Here is a 14,277-nt window from a genome sequence, read left to right as displayed (position 1 = left end):
CGGGCGCCTCAGCGGTCAGCGCGGCGCAGGGCCCGGCCTGACGAAGAGCTGCAGGCGGCCGCCCAGCGGCGGGCACCTGCGAGAGGGGGGCGGCGGCTGCCAGCGTGGCCGCGCGGTTTGTGCCCGGCCTGGCTGCCGCCCGCGGGTCCCGCTCAGGGAGAGCCCGGCCCGGCCCAGCGGCGCTCGTGGGCCGAGGCTCCGGCGGCAGAGCGCGGCCCCGGAGAACCCGGGTCACCCTCGGGCCGATCCCCGCGACGGGAACGGCCTAACGGACAGCGAGCGCCTCAGCACAAAAAAAACGGCCCTAGCTGCTCAGCGGCCCTGATTGGTCGGGTCCCTCTCCCGCCCCCCTCCGTTTCTGCAGCTGATTGGTCCATTCCCCTGCCGATTTCCCGGCACTGCCTGGGGCAGGGGTCGGGGTCCCTCCTCTTCTCCCCGCCCCCAGAGCGCCGGGCTTGTGTCGGTCCCCAGCCCCCGTCACTGTGAGAGGGAGCGGCGCTGCTCCCCCACCCCACGTACCCCCAGGGACGCCTCCCTGCACCCCTCCAGCTCCCCACTCCCCCCAGCTTCTCCCTCCCAGTGCCCCCTTTTCTGGGAACCTGAAATATGGTAACCCCGGTGCTCGGGAGGGCGATGCCAGCCTGGAGCCCTCCTAGCCCCCCGGGTATGGACCCTTGACCCCGCCCAGAGTCCCCCCCTGCCCTGTCCCCTCAGCCTGGGAGTCCCTCGGACCACGGCCAGTGCTAGCCCATTGGGGGCCCTATGCAAGAATATTTTGGGGTTCCCTCAGCACACACACTAATAATTAATAGGGGGCCTCCTTGAGCTGCTCATGGCCCTAAGCAATGGCTTAAGCCTGCTTATGCCTAGCACAGGCTCTGTCTCCCCCCCCCCAACCAAACCTAACTTAGGGTTGCCAATTTGGTTGCAGGTGTTCCTGGAGGTTTCATCACATGACATAATCGTTAATTATTAAAAATCCATCTTTAATTCCTGGAGATTCCAGGACAATCATGGAGCTCTGACAGACCTCTGCCCTCCCTCAGCCTGACCCCCTGGGAGCGGTGAGATCCTCCAATGGGAGCTGAAGGGAAACTCTCATCCTGGGGACTGATCTCCCCATCCCTGGACTGGGAGATGCACCCTCTGCCACCCACTCCCCTTGTGACATGGCCTGTGCAGCAGGGATGGGCCAACTCATGTAGATAAAGTAATTCTTGTTTCCCCCCCTTTCCCAGCCAAATCCACCCCTGTATCCAGACCCAGGCCTCTGTCACCTTGGCCTGGGAGGCTCGCTCCAAAATATTGTGTATACATAGCCTGTGAGGCTCTGAAATGTTCAGAGACGCTGTCCAGCTGGGGAGCTGACCCCCCAGTGCAGAATACCATGATAAAGGCTGTTTACCTAGCATTGCTGGCCCCTCTGATAAGCCCACAATGCTGCATGTCGTGGGCCTGATTCTGGTCTCATCTGTACACCAGTGTGACTATTGCCTTCAGTGAAGTTCCTCCTGATCTATGCTGGCATGCCTGAGGGGAGAATTGGGTCCTTTGCTACTAAGATTTCCAGCCCCACATTGCAGACTCAGGAGGTTTGTACAGTTCAGCTATTCCTGGGAAAAGCTTTTGAAATTTTGACTCTCAATTGAACCTTGTTTGTAGCTTCTTCTAGAGTTGATTTCTGCCAATATGGGGGTGGACATAGTCAGTTTTCAGGTATAGGCAGTTTTCAATAAAAATGATGTGAGCGATTTAGCTGTGCAAATTGGAATGAAAGTACAAGTCATTATCAATTTATAAATGATGGCTGGAAAGCCTGGTCATTCATTTTAAAGCTGTGAAGATGTTTCCTTAGCCTTAGGTCACTGCCTGCATAGAGGATGACAAAAGAAATAAGACTGAAGCAGCAAATTATATGCATTTTCTCCGTATTTGGTTCTGAATGTTTGGTTGACTGCTTATGCATAAGGATGTGCATCTCTTTATCACAGTGAGGGTCATTGCTGAAGGAAGCTGATTAGCTTCAGGCTTCTAGTTACTGTCTGTTAAGTGCTTTGAAAATGTGAAGTGCAAAGTAATAATAAAGATAAAAATACCAATTCACCGCAAGGGGAGCTATTCCTTCCCAGCCTGCTCTAGGGTGGGAAAGGAAGGAGCAGATCAATCTCTTCTTTGTGAGCAGGGTGCAGGAAAAGATTGGCCTTGGGCCAAGTTTCCCACCTGAAGGAGTCATCCATATTGAGCAGTTTTCTTCTGCACTTCAGTGCTGAACTCGCACTAGGGAGCCTGCATAGGAAAAACGAGACTAGGAGACAAGTCCCCCACAATGTGTCACTTGTTTAGAATTTACCTTTTGAGAAAGTCCATATTCTGGTCCTTTGCACAGAGAGGTGTCTCTTTATTTAAATTGACCTTTGCTGTGGCTGAGATGCTGTTAGTTTCTGATGTTCGTGATTATCTCATTTATTATGAGCATATTAGAAGATTGGGGATTTAAAAAGCAGATATTATTGGGTCATAGAATACAGTGATAAAAACTGTTAAATTTAGAACATGTAGCACAGACAATGTGAGCATGAAGAGAATCTAACGTTTTTTCTAAAGCTACACACTCAGCCATATTCTAGGTAACATAGGCTTTTACTTATTCTTATCTTGGTTATCATTAATTTCTCTTTTTCCATCACCAGCCTCAGGAATACCAACTGACATTCTACCTTGTGCTATAATCTCATCAGATATCCTTCACTATGCAGGGTCTGGACTAGTCATTATACTTGGCTAGAGCTGCAAGAATGCTGCAGGAATAATTGATGTTAGCAATTCAGAAGGTGCATTCTTTCCACAGAATCGTCTGAAACAGTGTCCTGGTGTGATGCTATGGGACACTGCTGCTAATAGTATCACCTCTCAGAGAGGGCATAAAGGAAAATTCCTTGTCACTTGTAATCATTAAAGTTTGAATAGCACCTTTTGCATAAGTAAATCTGTTAGCCGGTGTCCTGGCTGCATCCCACTTTGGCTAATTACATACTGCCTACCTAAATGCCATCTAATTTCAATTGGAGACAGTATTCTATCTGGGAATGTATAAAATGCACTATGGTAGTTAGGCTGCTTCACTTTTCTCCCTAAGAATTGTTAGATGGTGTTGCTGACGCAGAATGTATTTTGCATTCTGCCCCAGGCGTAGTTTCATTTTAATAGTCGGCGAGTGATCCTAATCTGCAAAGTGCATTTGGATCTTTTTGGAAGAGAGGTGCAACGGTATACATTAAATGCATTCCCTATGTTTCATCCAGCTCTGTATAACCTGGCTGACGGAAGCCATGCTGCTGCTTCATTTTATGACAGAAGCTGCACAGTGGAAACTTATGCAGTGTAGTGACGAGTCATGTTCTTGTTTTTTCTCTGATTTTAAAAAGTGCTATTTATATCCCATAACATTAATCATAACTCCTAAAATAACTTTTTCATATATCACTGAGAAGTCATATATTCACTCAGCCTTGGTTGTTTTGAGAAGGCAGATAGCTCCTACTCAAAAAACCTCATTGAGCAAGTCTGTGGCAAAGCGTGGAATAATACCAAAGGAAACTTGTCATCTTCCAGTCAGCCAACAAGCAGTTTCTACTATCTTGAGGGAGGCAAGTACAAGATTGTGTGTGGTGTTTTATTTATTAAAACTGATATAAATTTACACACAAACTACATGGATCTTGTGCACCAAACTGATGCCACGTCCACAGAATTCACTCTAACAGGGTATAACCATCCCACATTATTGATTTATACTGCATCCACATGATCCCAGGGCACCTTCTAAGTGGGGGTATCATGACACCAGTGATATCTTGACATTGACTAGTTCTTAGTAATGGCTTCAGATGCTCTGATAAGAACAAGTTGTGTATTAATGAGTCAAACACTGGGGCAAATGCTAAATCTGCATGGGTAATTTTTTTTGATTTACCTTTTTTCGTATTGTGATTATTGTGTTCCCAGTTGTGGTTCTAATCTGTAGCGTTCTCATTAAAGCTGACCTCGCTTTTGTGGCAGTCCCATTGTTTATTGATACGATTCTTCATCTCTATGCTCAGCCTCAGGTGTAGACGACAGAGAACATGTTCTTAATTTCCTAACAACTGATGCTCTCATCTTAAACTGATTTTTGAGCCAAAACAATAAACTGTTTTCTGGTACCAGCTCCACCCCACTGAGGAATGTCTTTGGTCCGCAAGCATCAGTGCTTGAGTGAGATTCCAGTGGATCAGTGCGAAATCAAACCAGAAAAGCAAAGGAATGTTTCCAACTGGAAAGCAATGAGCATGTTACTGCTTTATTTATACTTAAGTGAGACATGAGACATGGATTATAAAACGCACTGGTCTCTGGAGAAGTGGTATAGCTATTATTGTTTATTACTTGTATTGCGGTAGTGCCTAGGAGGCCCAGTCTGATGAAGGGAAGATAAATGTGTTACAAACCTACCCTGGCATCAGTTGTGCCAGATGTGCTTTGTGATTCAGAGGGGGAGGGGAAGGGGGGCGCACCTGAGAAATCCAATTCCAATCTTTCCCAGCAGCTGTTCCTGTGAACTAGCGATGCAGAGAACATTAGAGTAGGGAAGAGGAATAAAACAGAGAAAATGGAGTAAAAATACTGAGTTTATCGGCACAGTGATGATAATAATCAATGTTCCAACATAAAGAATCAGCTAAAATGTTGTTTCTTTTGGGAACTCCCTTACTGAATTCCTGTGACCCAGGTTCACAGCTCCCTGTGACAGTGCAGTCAGAGGTGGACTGAACGCTGTGTGTCGTTCCCACTGCTCATACTGACAGAAAATTCAGCTGCATCTAGGTCAATGTTTATTGGCTCAATTCTCTGGAGTGCTCCACTGGACATAAAATAGCAATCTATTTTTAGTATCCTCATACAATGTTAGTCTGTGAATTGTATTTGTATGTGTATGAAGTATAGGAAGACACATTGGGGTGAGTGTAGTAGGATCTGCCACAGAACGTTTAGCTTCAGACATCTCTGTGATTAGCTGTGAAATTATTAAATTCAAGAGAACAGTGGGCAGTTTAATGTGTATAAAAGTATTTAAAACTTTGTTCATTTGGATAGCTGAGTGCCCCAGCGGAACAGCAATGATATAATACATCATCACCGTATTTTGGTAGCTAACAGTGCAATGCAGGACCATCGGTTTAAGGTAGCAGACAACACTGATTGGTCAAATGTAAGTTCTGGTTATGATGACAAAACTCCTTTATTTAATAAATAAAAAGCTTCTTAAAAATCAGACAATGCTGAAGCCTGATTGTTTTGATTGGAAAACATTTTTAACATATAAGTGCAAGTTTATAATTACATGTTAACTTACACATTTAGTGAATGGTTCTGAGTGTCCAACAATTGGTATTATAAATTAAAATATATACTTATAAATGAGAGTAACAGACTTTTTACTATGGAAAAAAGGTAGCAAGGTTTGGGCTTTGCACATTTCAGATATTATCTATATATCTGATTAAAAAGTAGCCATGTCTCTGTAATGGGCACAAGTATACATTTTTAATGCTCATAAGTGTTTCCACAGATAACCTATCTCATTATTTAGTAAACGGTTTATTAATTGGAATTTTGTTAGGAGACTTCTATTCTGAAACCAACGCTACATTAGCTGCTAAGAGAAGCTGATGCAAGAAGGAACAAATGGGATCAATAATTATGCCATCTTCACAAGCCAATAAAGTAAGTCAGAATTAATTTCATTTGTTTATTCAAGATATCAGTACGGTGACATCTTAGAGTGCTGCAATTATATTTGTTGGTTAAAATGTTTGGCTATGGCACAAGGCCTGCTTTAATGGAACAGACAATTTTTTTCTACATATTTGGGCCTGCAAAGCAAAAAGTCTGTCATTCCCAGTCCACTTTGACTCGAGGGCTGTCACAGTTCATGAACTGGACCATGCAATGGACATATTTGCAGTCTGGCACAATTGAATGTTAAAAAAAGATGGTTTTGGCCATTGATGCAGCTGCATTTTTTCAGTGATTTCAGCTAGGGGCACTTCCTGTATGTGTGTGAGCCCTGGTTCTGTGATTAAGGAGGTGCTGGATGTGATCCAGGGAAGAGACTATGAAGAATGTAAACAGTGCTTGGCTTTTGCTGCTGCTGAGCTGACAGAAGCTGTGCATGTACATAACGCACAGACATACGTCGACTTGCTGGTGGTGAACATGGGAAAAAGCAGTGATTTCAGCGTAGTTTACACCAACTTTTTTTCTAACTCCTTTAGTCTACTTCTGTTTGACACACGCTGCGACAGAGTAATCTGAGTTGAGTTTTATTAGATTTTGGCATTGGAAATGTGCTGCAGTTGGCCAAATTTACCCACGATTAATATTGCTGCCATTGTCATTTTTGTAGGCATATCAATAGGACTCTTCTGTCTCTAGGGAATCTCTTTTTTTGTGTATAACTAGAGATGAACCCAAGAGGCAGAATTTGGATCCAGATTGTGAAAATCCTCCAAACTCTGGGATGCCCACCCCTCTCCAGCTGGAACTGCATCTTTTAATGAAATGGAACTGTGTTCTCTTGTTGGAGTTCTCTCCTAGCTCAGGTTCATGAGAAGAAAGCAAGAAGACACTACGCTGAAAAGGAGTAGATGAAGATAACCGTATAGTCTTGATTCAAGGGTCAGGAATGACATTCTAGCGGTATAAGTTGCTTGGATGTAAATAGTTATCAATAGAGTATTGAAATCAGTGTGGCACTGCTATCTGGAATACATGTGTGAGAAACATACTACATTTAGAAAGTCCTTTTATAACTAAATATTTATTTAAGAAATGCATAGTGAGGCTGGCATCTGCAGCCAGCAACATGGAAAGTAAGAGAGAGCTGTGAACATAGATAAATTAGAACAGTGGAAGCTTCATGTTCCTGTTGTCCCACACCTGTACTATATTCTACTTCATTCCTACTAGTCTGCCCGACACTCAAAAAAAAAGTGCATCAAAAGTTTTATAGAAATGTTTTATTTTCCAGAAAATAAATAAGTACAAATTTACAATGCACAATCCCCTCCAATAAAAACAATTCATTTTTCATGCAAATGCAATGCTAGAGAGGAGGTACATTCTCTCCTTTATCCAGATGTTAAACCAGATTTAGAACCTCTTCTCTGTAGTATCAAGCTCAGCTAATTTCATGTCTATCTACATTTTGTAATGCACTCATCCCTGTAGTAGCCAGGGGTGATGGTTTTCATATAATAACCACTGGTATTTCCTAGGACCACTAAAACTAAGCCTGCCACTCCCTGCCTCTCCAGTCAAGATACAGACCTGGAGAGAATATTTCTACAATGGTGAATATTTTGTTGAGGAATGGTACTCAATGTCACAAAAAACAGACCATGGGGAAAATAGCCTCTCTCTGGTCAGGAATACCTCTTCCTTTGCTCTAGTGTTGTCTATTAAATTAAGGGCAAAGGCTCCAATAACCACAGGATAAAAGAAGCATTACAAATCACACTGTAAAGCACATTCTCTCACTGGTTCCTTGATTACTAGAATATTCTAAAGGGAGTTTAAAGAGGAGAAAACTTTTACAGAGATGATGACCCCAGTTCTCTGTGCTCCAGCACCACAAAGCTGCCCTAAAACTAGCAGATCCAAGCACTGGAGGCTTCCCTCAACAGAGGGAATGCTTCACTGCTGGACTGGCCCTTTGGGGCTACTGGCAATGGCCATATATTACAGTAGTGGTAGGGCTGGGCCTTTGAACTCTCTTTGTCATGTAGTTCTATAGAAACAGTATGGCAGCTTCCATTTTTCTTTTATGTCAAAGTATATGCTTGTCCACCTTCCTTTCATTAAGTCTCGCTGTTTCCAAATGAATGACTCACAGGGCTGAATGACTTATCAAGAGATAAATGCAGTAGCATTAACACATCTTATCATGTAGTAATGTAAAAATTATTGCTTCCAATGGCGTTAACTGTGCTGCTTTCACAAGATAACATGTATCAAATCAGCAGTGTTCATAAATCCCAATTCACTGCTGAACTGACCAGGAAAAGAACTGGGGGCAAGCAGGGCTGGCTTTAGGGGCACGCAACCCAGGCCACTGCCTGCGGGACGCCGGGCTTGGGAGGCACCTGGCTCTGGGTGCTGTTTTTATTAGCAACAAAAAGAAAAATAGAATGTTTGAAGTAAAATGTTTCAGGTATTCCATATGTGGATTCATTTTTCACTAAGCTCCTAGAATGTTCTGGACCTATAAGCTTAGAGGGAACTTTTTTTTATTTGCTTATATATGGCATGAATAAATGCATATTTACAGATCCTAGCATGCACATTTATTGTCTTATTGACAGGGATAAATCATGCATGCAAATTGTGCATCAAAGTTGTGGAATGGGCTACCAATGCAATAAAAAATAATGTATTCAAAAGTTTTACAAATGGAGCGGGGGGGATGCTGAAGAAGCTCATTGCCTGGGGTGCCATTCAGTCTAGGGCTGGCCCTGGGGGCAAGTATGAAAAAATCCTGGAAACAGCCATTGTAGATCTGGCATTAGGACTATCTGCTAGCCCTGTCCCAATCCCTAGTGTAGGGGATGTGTCAGAGCTAAAATTGGGGTGTAACCAGAATGCACTGAACTATGCTATTCTCTGCTTCCAGCATCCATAGGAGGAGGCGGTTACTCTAATTTACACAGGGAGCCAGGCAGGGCATTGAACTGTCATAGAATAGGGGGTGTGCAAAAGTGGTTTAAAGTTACCTTCCTCACATCCCCACCTCTGCTATGTTTCTGCTCCAAGCACAGGAACAAATAACTGGGAATCTGGCCCATGGTGTTTGGTTATGCTAGAAAGCTTTGTATTACCCAAAAGCAGCAGCAGAGAGCCAGAGGGTCACACACTCCCATTTACCAAAAAAGAAAAAAAAAAAAAAAAAAGCAGAAAGTGTTAGGGTTAGGATGCGTACATCAACATTAAGCTGTGTAATTGAGCATGTGGATTACGCCATTCAGTCATGAGGAAAAAATGTCTGCAATTATACCTAGAAAAAACTACTGACAAAGTCAGAAATCTGCAGATACTGTAGGGAAGATGCTAAGTACTGCACTGTTACACAGTGCATGGCAGCATGTGTGCTAAAGCATTAAAAAAAATCTACTACACCTCCTTGAAACCCTAGCAGTCAGATAAAAGCCACAAACCTCCTGTGTAGTATATGTACTGAAGGAGTTCCTCTACCCTGTTTCCTCCCATACTTCTTCAGACTGCACTCCCTGCTGGAGAGTTTGCAGATCTTTTGTTGTAATAAATTGGTGTGGCAGCATAGTGAACAGGAGGTTTTAGCTTGTGCGCAACATTCTGAGGCAGGTTTTGAAAAAAAATTACAGTACTTTTTGGTAGGCAAAGCACTGGAACAGATGTCCTTATGTTATGGGGCACATTAAAGGAAACTGTGCTTATTTACCTTTAAAATAAATTAAGAGTTTTCAAAATTGTGACTGGATATTGAGTAACTTAGTTATGGCAAATGTAGGCTTCCAAAAGGGCCCCAGATTTGGAGTTATTTTGGTTTCATTAGAGAAACTTTCTGGAACGTACACAGCAAACTGGACAGGACTTCTCTAGGTTATTTTGTAGTAACAAATTGGAGAAATGGCTCAATTCTCTGCATAATTTCTGCAGATGAGTATTAGAGAATCATTACAGATTTTCTGTCTATACATTCTGTGAGGGGTCAATCCAAGTGTAAGTGGGTCCCATAAAACCTGCCTGTAGAACCACCTTCTAAAAAGTACAGCAGAAGTGAAAAATAGTCATTAGGGAAAAGATATTTAAAAACAAAACAAAACTGGGAAACTGACCATAGAGTACTCTCTTTCCACTTCCTAATTTTTTTCCTCTGCAATTCATCTAAAATGATGTGTGAAGACCATCAGCATAATGTTCTTTGAGATTCTTCTTTCCTCTGCTGCTTGGAGAAATCCACATTATTCAACCATGTTTGAGAGAGGGAAAACGGTGCACTGGTGGAATGGGGTTCCTTAAAGTGACATTCCCTCTCTCTCTTCTAATCTTTAGAAGGGCCTCCTGTAAACAGAATAAACTTGCTGACGTCTGAGATAATGAAGACAAGCTGGCTGTGCTAGAACTGCCAGTCATGGAGCCACACATGTTCCTGAATTATCCAGCTGCTAAACCTGAGTGGAAGGCAAAGTGTTTCCTACAGATCAAACTTCTCATCTATTGGTGATCCCCTAAAATCTCTTCTATTCCACATTTTGAAGGACAGCAAAGGAAATAATAAGTTTCTGGTGGACTTCAGCAGCCCATACAACTACCTGACTGGGAAGGATGGTCTTTGAGTAGGTTAAGTTTATTTCATGTCCATAATTTTACTATAGACCCTATTAATTATTTACTGTAGACCCTATTAATTCTGCTTCCAACAAGCAGAATAAAGATTAGCAGAAGCATCTCTCAAAATCTGCTTTCCACATTCTGGTCAGACATCTCATCTTCTCGAGCCTCAGCTATGGAGGGCTCAGCTGTGGATGTCTCAAGCTCTGACATCTCAGCAACAGGTATCTTTCCTTCTGGTTGATCATTAGTCCCTTGTTCTCCTTCACTGGTGGCGTTTAGGGCTTCTTCCTTCTTGATATTAGCCTCCAAAGGAAAGCAGACTTTCACACAGTTCCTCACCAAATCTTGTACCTCCATGGTAAGGGTTTTCACTTTCTCCTCGTACTCTGCCAATGCCACCTTCTGGAGCTGCAAATAGAAAAAAAATCAGTTACTCAGTAAATGAGAGGCATGTGTCCTGGTGTCACTCTCAGAACACAGGGAAGCAATGTAAAATTCAATCCAAACTGGTTTTTTATATAATTTTTCATTTGAAAAGTGAATTTAGTCCTGCTGAGAGGGCTGGGAAACTTTAACCAGGAACACACACATCAATGCAGTGACCATGTAAACTTCTCATAGAACCCCACCATGTCTCAATCCTGTTTTGGGGGGCTCATCTCTCAAGGGGAGAGGGCAATTATTGTCCATGTCTTAGGTAAGCTTGGCCTCTCTCTTGGACTGTAATAGGAGTTCCAGTTATAACTGTGTCTTTTATTATTTGTACCATAGTCCACTGGGAATTGAACTGCAATCACTAACTCATTTCACATAGGCCATTAAAAACATTGCAGGTGGTAACAATTTTTGGTCTCTATCGACTTGCATAAGTTGGCATTGATGGAGTGACCTGGAGATGGATTCCAAGTCCTCCAAATCGTACCATTCCTCATTGTAACTTGTATGGGATGTATCGGAAGTGGGGACTAACCATATGGGATATGTGTACATTGAACTGACAATATACAGGATGGTGTTAACAGAAGGGAGTTCATAAAGAGGACTGAGTCCTACATTAAGTCCTGGTTTTACTGTACTGAGTAACCATATTACATCCTGGATTCTTCTTTGCCTTTACCTGGCTTTCTTTCTCCTTGATTTTCTCTAGACAATTTGCCTGCTTCTCTTCCAGTTTCTCTTGACACTTGGCCATCTTTACTGTTATCTTCAAGGAATTAAAAAAAACAAAAAAACAAATTTAAGTTTTAAAGACACATTTCTCAACAGGGTGTATAAAATACTGCAGAGAAACTTCAAGATGGCCAAGGCTGCATGTAACATGCTTGCAAAGGGAGTGTCGCATCCCCGTTTAGTCCTATTATTTCTGTCAGCTAATGCAGTTACTCCTTTAGTACTCAAAGTCCTGGGTTTAAAAGCTGGTGATGACCTATAGCGATGGGGGAGATCATTGCATGAACACACACTGTATATCATGGCTGCCTCTGCTCATCACAACCATGGCTCCTCCACATACTGTAGAAAGTGTGCTCAGTAGGGCCTCCTGTTTGCAAAGATTTACACACATGCTTAACTTTAAACACTTGAATAACCCCAGTGATATTGGGGCATAAAGCCATGTCTCTGAATAGACATGCCAAACAATTCTTCCCCTGCAGCATCTGCAAGGTAGATTTGCAGAAACCCAGAGAAATCTCTTTTGCGATGCATTGTCTCCAGCTGGAAGGATCTACAATCATTTGCAAGATTTTAGCTGTCTTCACACTATCACAGAAAGCATAGTTACTAAAGATTAGGAGCTGCATATATCCTGAGGATACAGTGCAATAGGACTAAATAACTAAGAGAACTCAATCTTCGCACAGGCCAATGCAGCACATGCAGTACATACACAAGACAACACCATCTTGGAGAGAACAAAGATGCTGCAGAATGTTTCCAAAGAGACACTTACCAGTTTAATCATCTGCACCACTTCCTGAATGTGTGAATTATTAATTTCTCTCTTTAATCTTTAAAAACACAACAACAGCAGGTATTATTAAAAATTAAATCCTGTTGATCTGTTAACTTTATCCAAGGCACTATTAGTCACCATCAGTAAAATTACCATACAATCTCATATTTAAGGCTGCTGGTGTCCATATAGAAAGACAGAAATCAATTTGTAGACAGGAAGGATATTACACTAAATATAAATGAGCTAGTGGAAGTACCAATTTGAGAAACGGGCAAATAAGGAACATACAAATTATTGTAACATATACAGTATAAATGAAGGTGGCATATAACATTGTATGTTCCAAGCTAACAAGCATCCAAAGTATCTTACCAAGGTTATGAGTATCAAAAGTTGTATTTGTATCTTAACTGAGGTAAATAATAGATGATCATAAATAGGCTCTAAAGAGAGAGACTTTATGGAGGAACTTCTTTTGAGTCTAGTCTGAGATCCATTTCCACCAAGGTATATGTGTTGGTAAGGAGTGTTAGGGAAAGGATGCGTTCCCAGCGTTCATCTGAAAAATTGAAATGGCTGGAAGATATTGGGGCTTCTTTGATACCTTAATGAGGATGAGGCTAAGATAAATAAGAAAGCAGAGCCTCTAAGATAGTGGAGAACACCAAAATGAAGGTACCAATCATACCAACTTATGCTAAATCTCAAAGGGAGATTCTCCCCCAGGTGTTCCAACCGTAAGAACTACAGCAAAAAGCTTTCATCCATTCGTAATGACCTCAGGGGTTTTGCATATAGACTCTTTGGGCTCGATTCTGAGAGATGTTGAGCACTCATAGCTAACTTCAATGGGAATTGCAGCTGGTCAACTTTTTTCAGGATCAGGCCCTTTAAGGTTGTGCTATGTGAAGTTGGTCTTGCTGGTTTTTCCCCTATAACACTTTATGTAGGGAAGACTCTGCAGAGCAGTGCAAGAACTGAGTGCAGACTGCAGCAGGGGCCTTACTACTGCAGCTAGAAATTTGGCCTCTCAGAGCATATTTGCCTGTTTTCCACAAGGTGATGGCAACAGGTGCTTGCTAGCCAAAGAGAGGGGTGGAAATCCAGCCCACATGAAGACAGACCAAGTCAATTACATCAGCTGGAGCAATACCATCCTGTGAAGGTAACTAAAATTAGGCTGATAAGGGAGCAAGGTGTATGGGCTTGCCTTCCATGTCCAATTTAGCAGCGTTTACAAACTCCCTTGTAGTAATAAAGACCACAGTGCAATGGAGTTCCCAGCCTGGGATTGTTCTCTGTTCTGTGCAGACCAAGCCCAAGAATGTCCATGCAGTACCTCTCCTGAGCAGTCTTGTCACTGGTACTCTTGATCATGGCTTGGATTCGGTCTTGTCTCTTTGCCTCCAGCTTCTTCTTCATCTCTTTAGTATCACTGCAGAGATAAAGATGTCATGAATGACAGGACCAACAACCTATGAACAACTGGCTTCTATAAACACATACCTTGGAGAGGTTTACATTCAAGAAAAGCAAACCTGGCAGCAAGGGAAATTTCAGAAGAGATCTAAAATAAGACTCTTTGTGTACTGGTTCCTTACCTGAGGTGAATGATCCCAAGGGGATAGGACAAAACTCACAAAGGCTTTACACCAGGGTTACATCATGCAAATCCATTCTGATTACTTTAACACTTTGCTAAGCTTGTCTCTGTTAGAATATTGATAACAGTCACAGAAAGTACTCATACCCCTAAGTAAAAAGAAGTAGGACACAAGAAAAAAGAATAAGTGGTATGATTATTTGGGAAAGTTAAAAGAGGATATTTGAGCCAAATATGTATCCTTGAAAAGAGAAATCCAACCTCTCTGAAGTTAACAGAAAGGGGCATAACCTATAGCAGGTAACAT

General features: G+C 42.4%; 1 protein-coding gene across 2 annotated transcripts in view; it reads right to left on the bottom strand.

Annotated features, from left to right (window-relative positions):
• Positions 1-9,995: 9,995 nt before the first annotated feature.
• Positions 9,996-14,277, bottom strand: part of PLCB2 (phospholipase C beta 2) — a 48,425-nt gene continuing 44,143 nt past the window's right edge. For both annotated transcript variants that reach the window (XM_067558165.1, XM_067558166.1), the window contains exons 29-32: positions 13,707-13,802; positions 12,362-12,419; positions 11,528-11,614; positions 9,996-10,818 (exon numbers count right to left, since the gene is read on the bottom strand). In XM_067558165.1, coding sequence (XP_067414266.1) covers positions 10,528-10,818; positions 11,528-11,614; positions 12,362-12,419; positions 13,707-13,802 — 532 coding nt within the window. In that variant the 3' untranslated portion in view covers positions 9,996-10,527. The remainder of the gene's footprint in view (positions 10,819-11,527; positions 11,615-12,361; positions 12,420-13,706; positions 13,803-14,277) is intronic.

Source organism: Emydura macquarii, unplaced genomic scaffold (genome assembly GCF_026122565.2).
Source record: "Emydura macquarii macquarii isolate MOO-44397 ecotype Brisbane River unplaced genomic scaffold, CSIRO-AGI_Emac_v2 contig_1876, whole genome shotgun sequence".
NCBI classification, from domain to species: domain Eukaryota; kingdom Metazoa; phylum Chordata; order Testudines; family Chelidae; genus Emydura; species Emydura macquarii.
The sequence above is the reverse complement of the archived record's forward strand: the minus strand, read 5'-3'. Positions and strand labels throughout refer to the sequence as shown.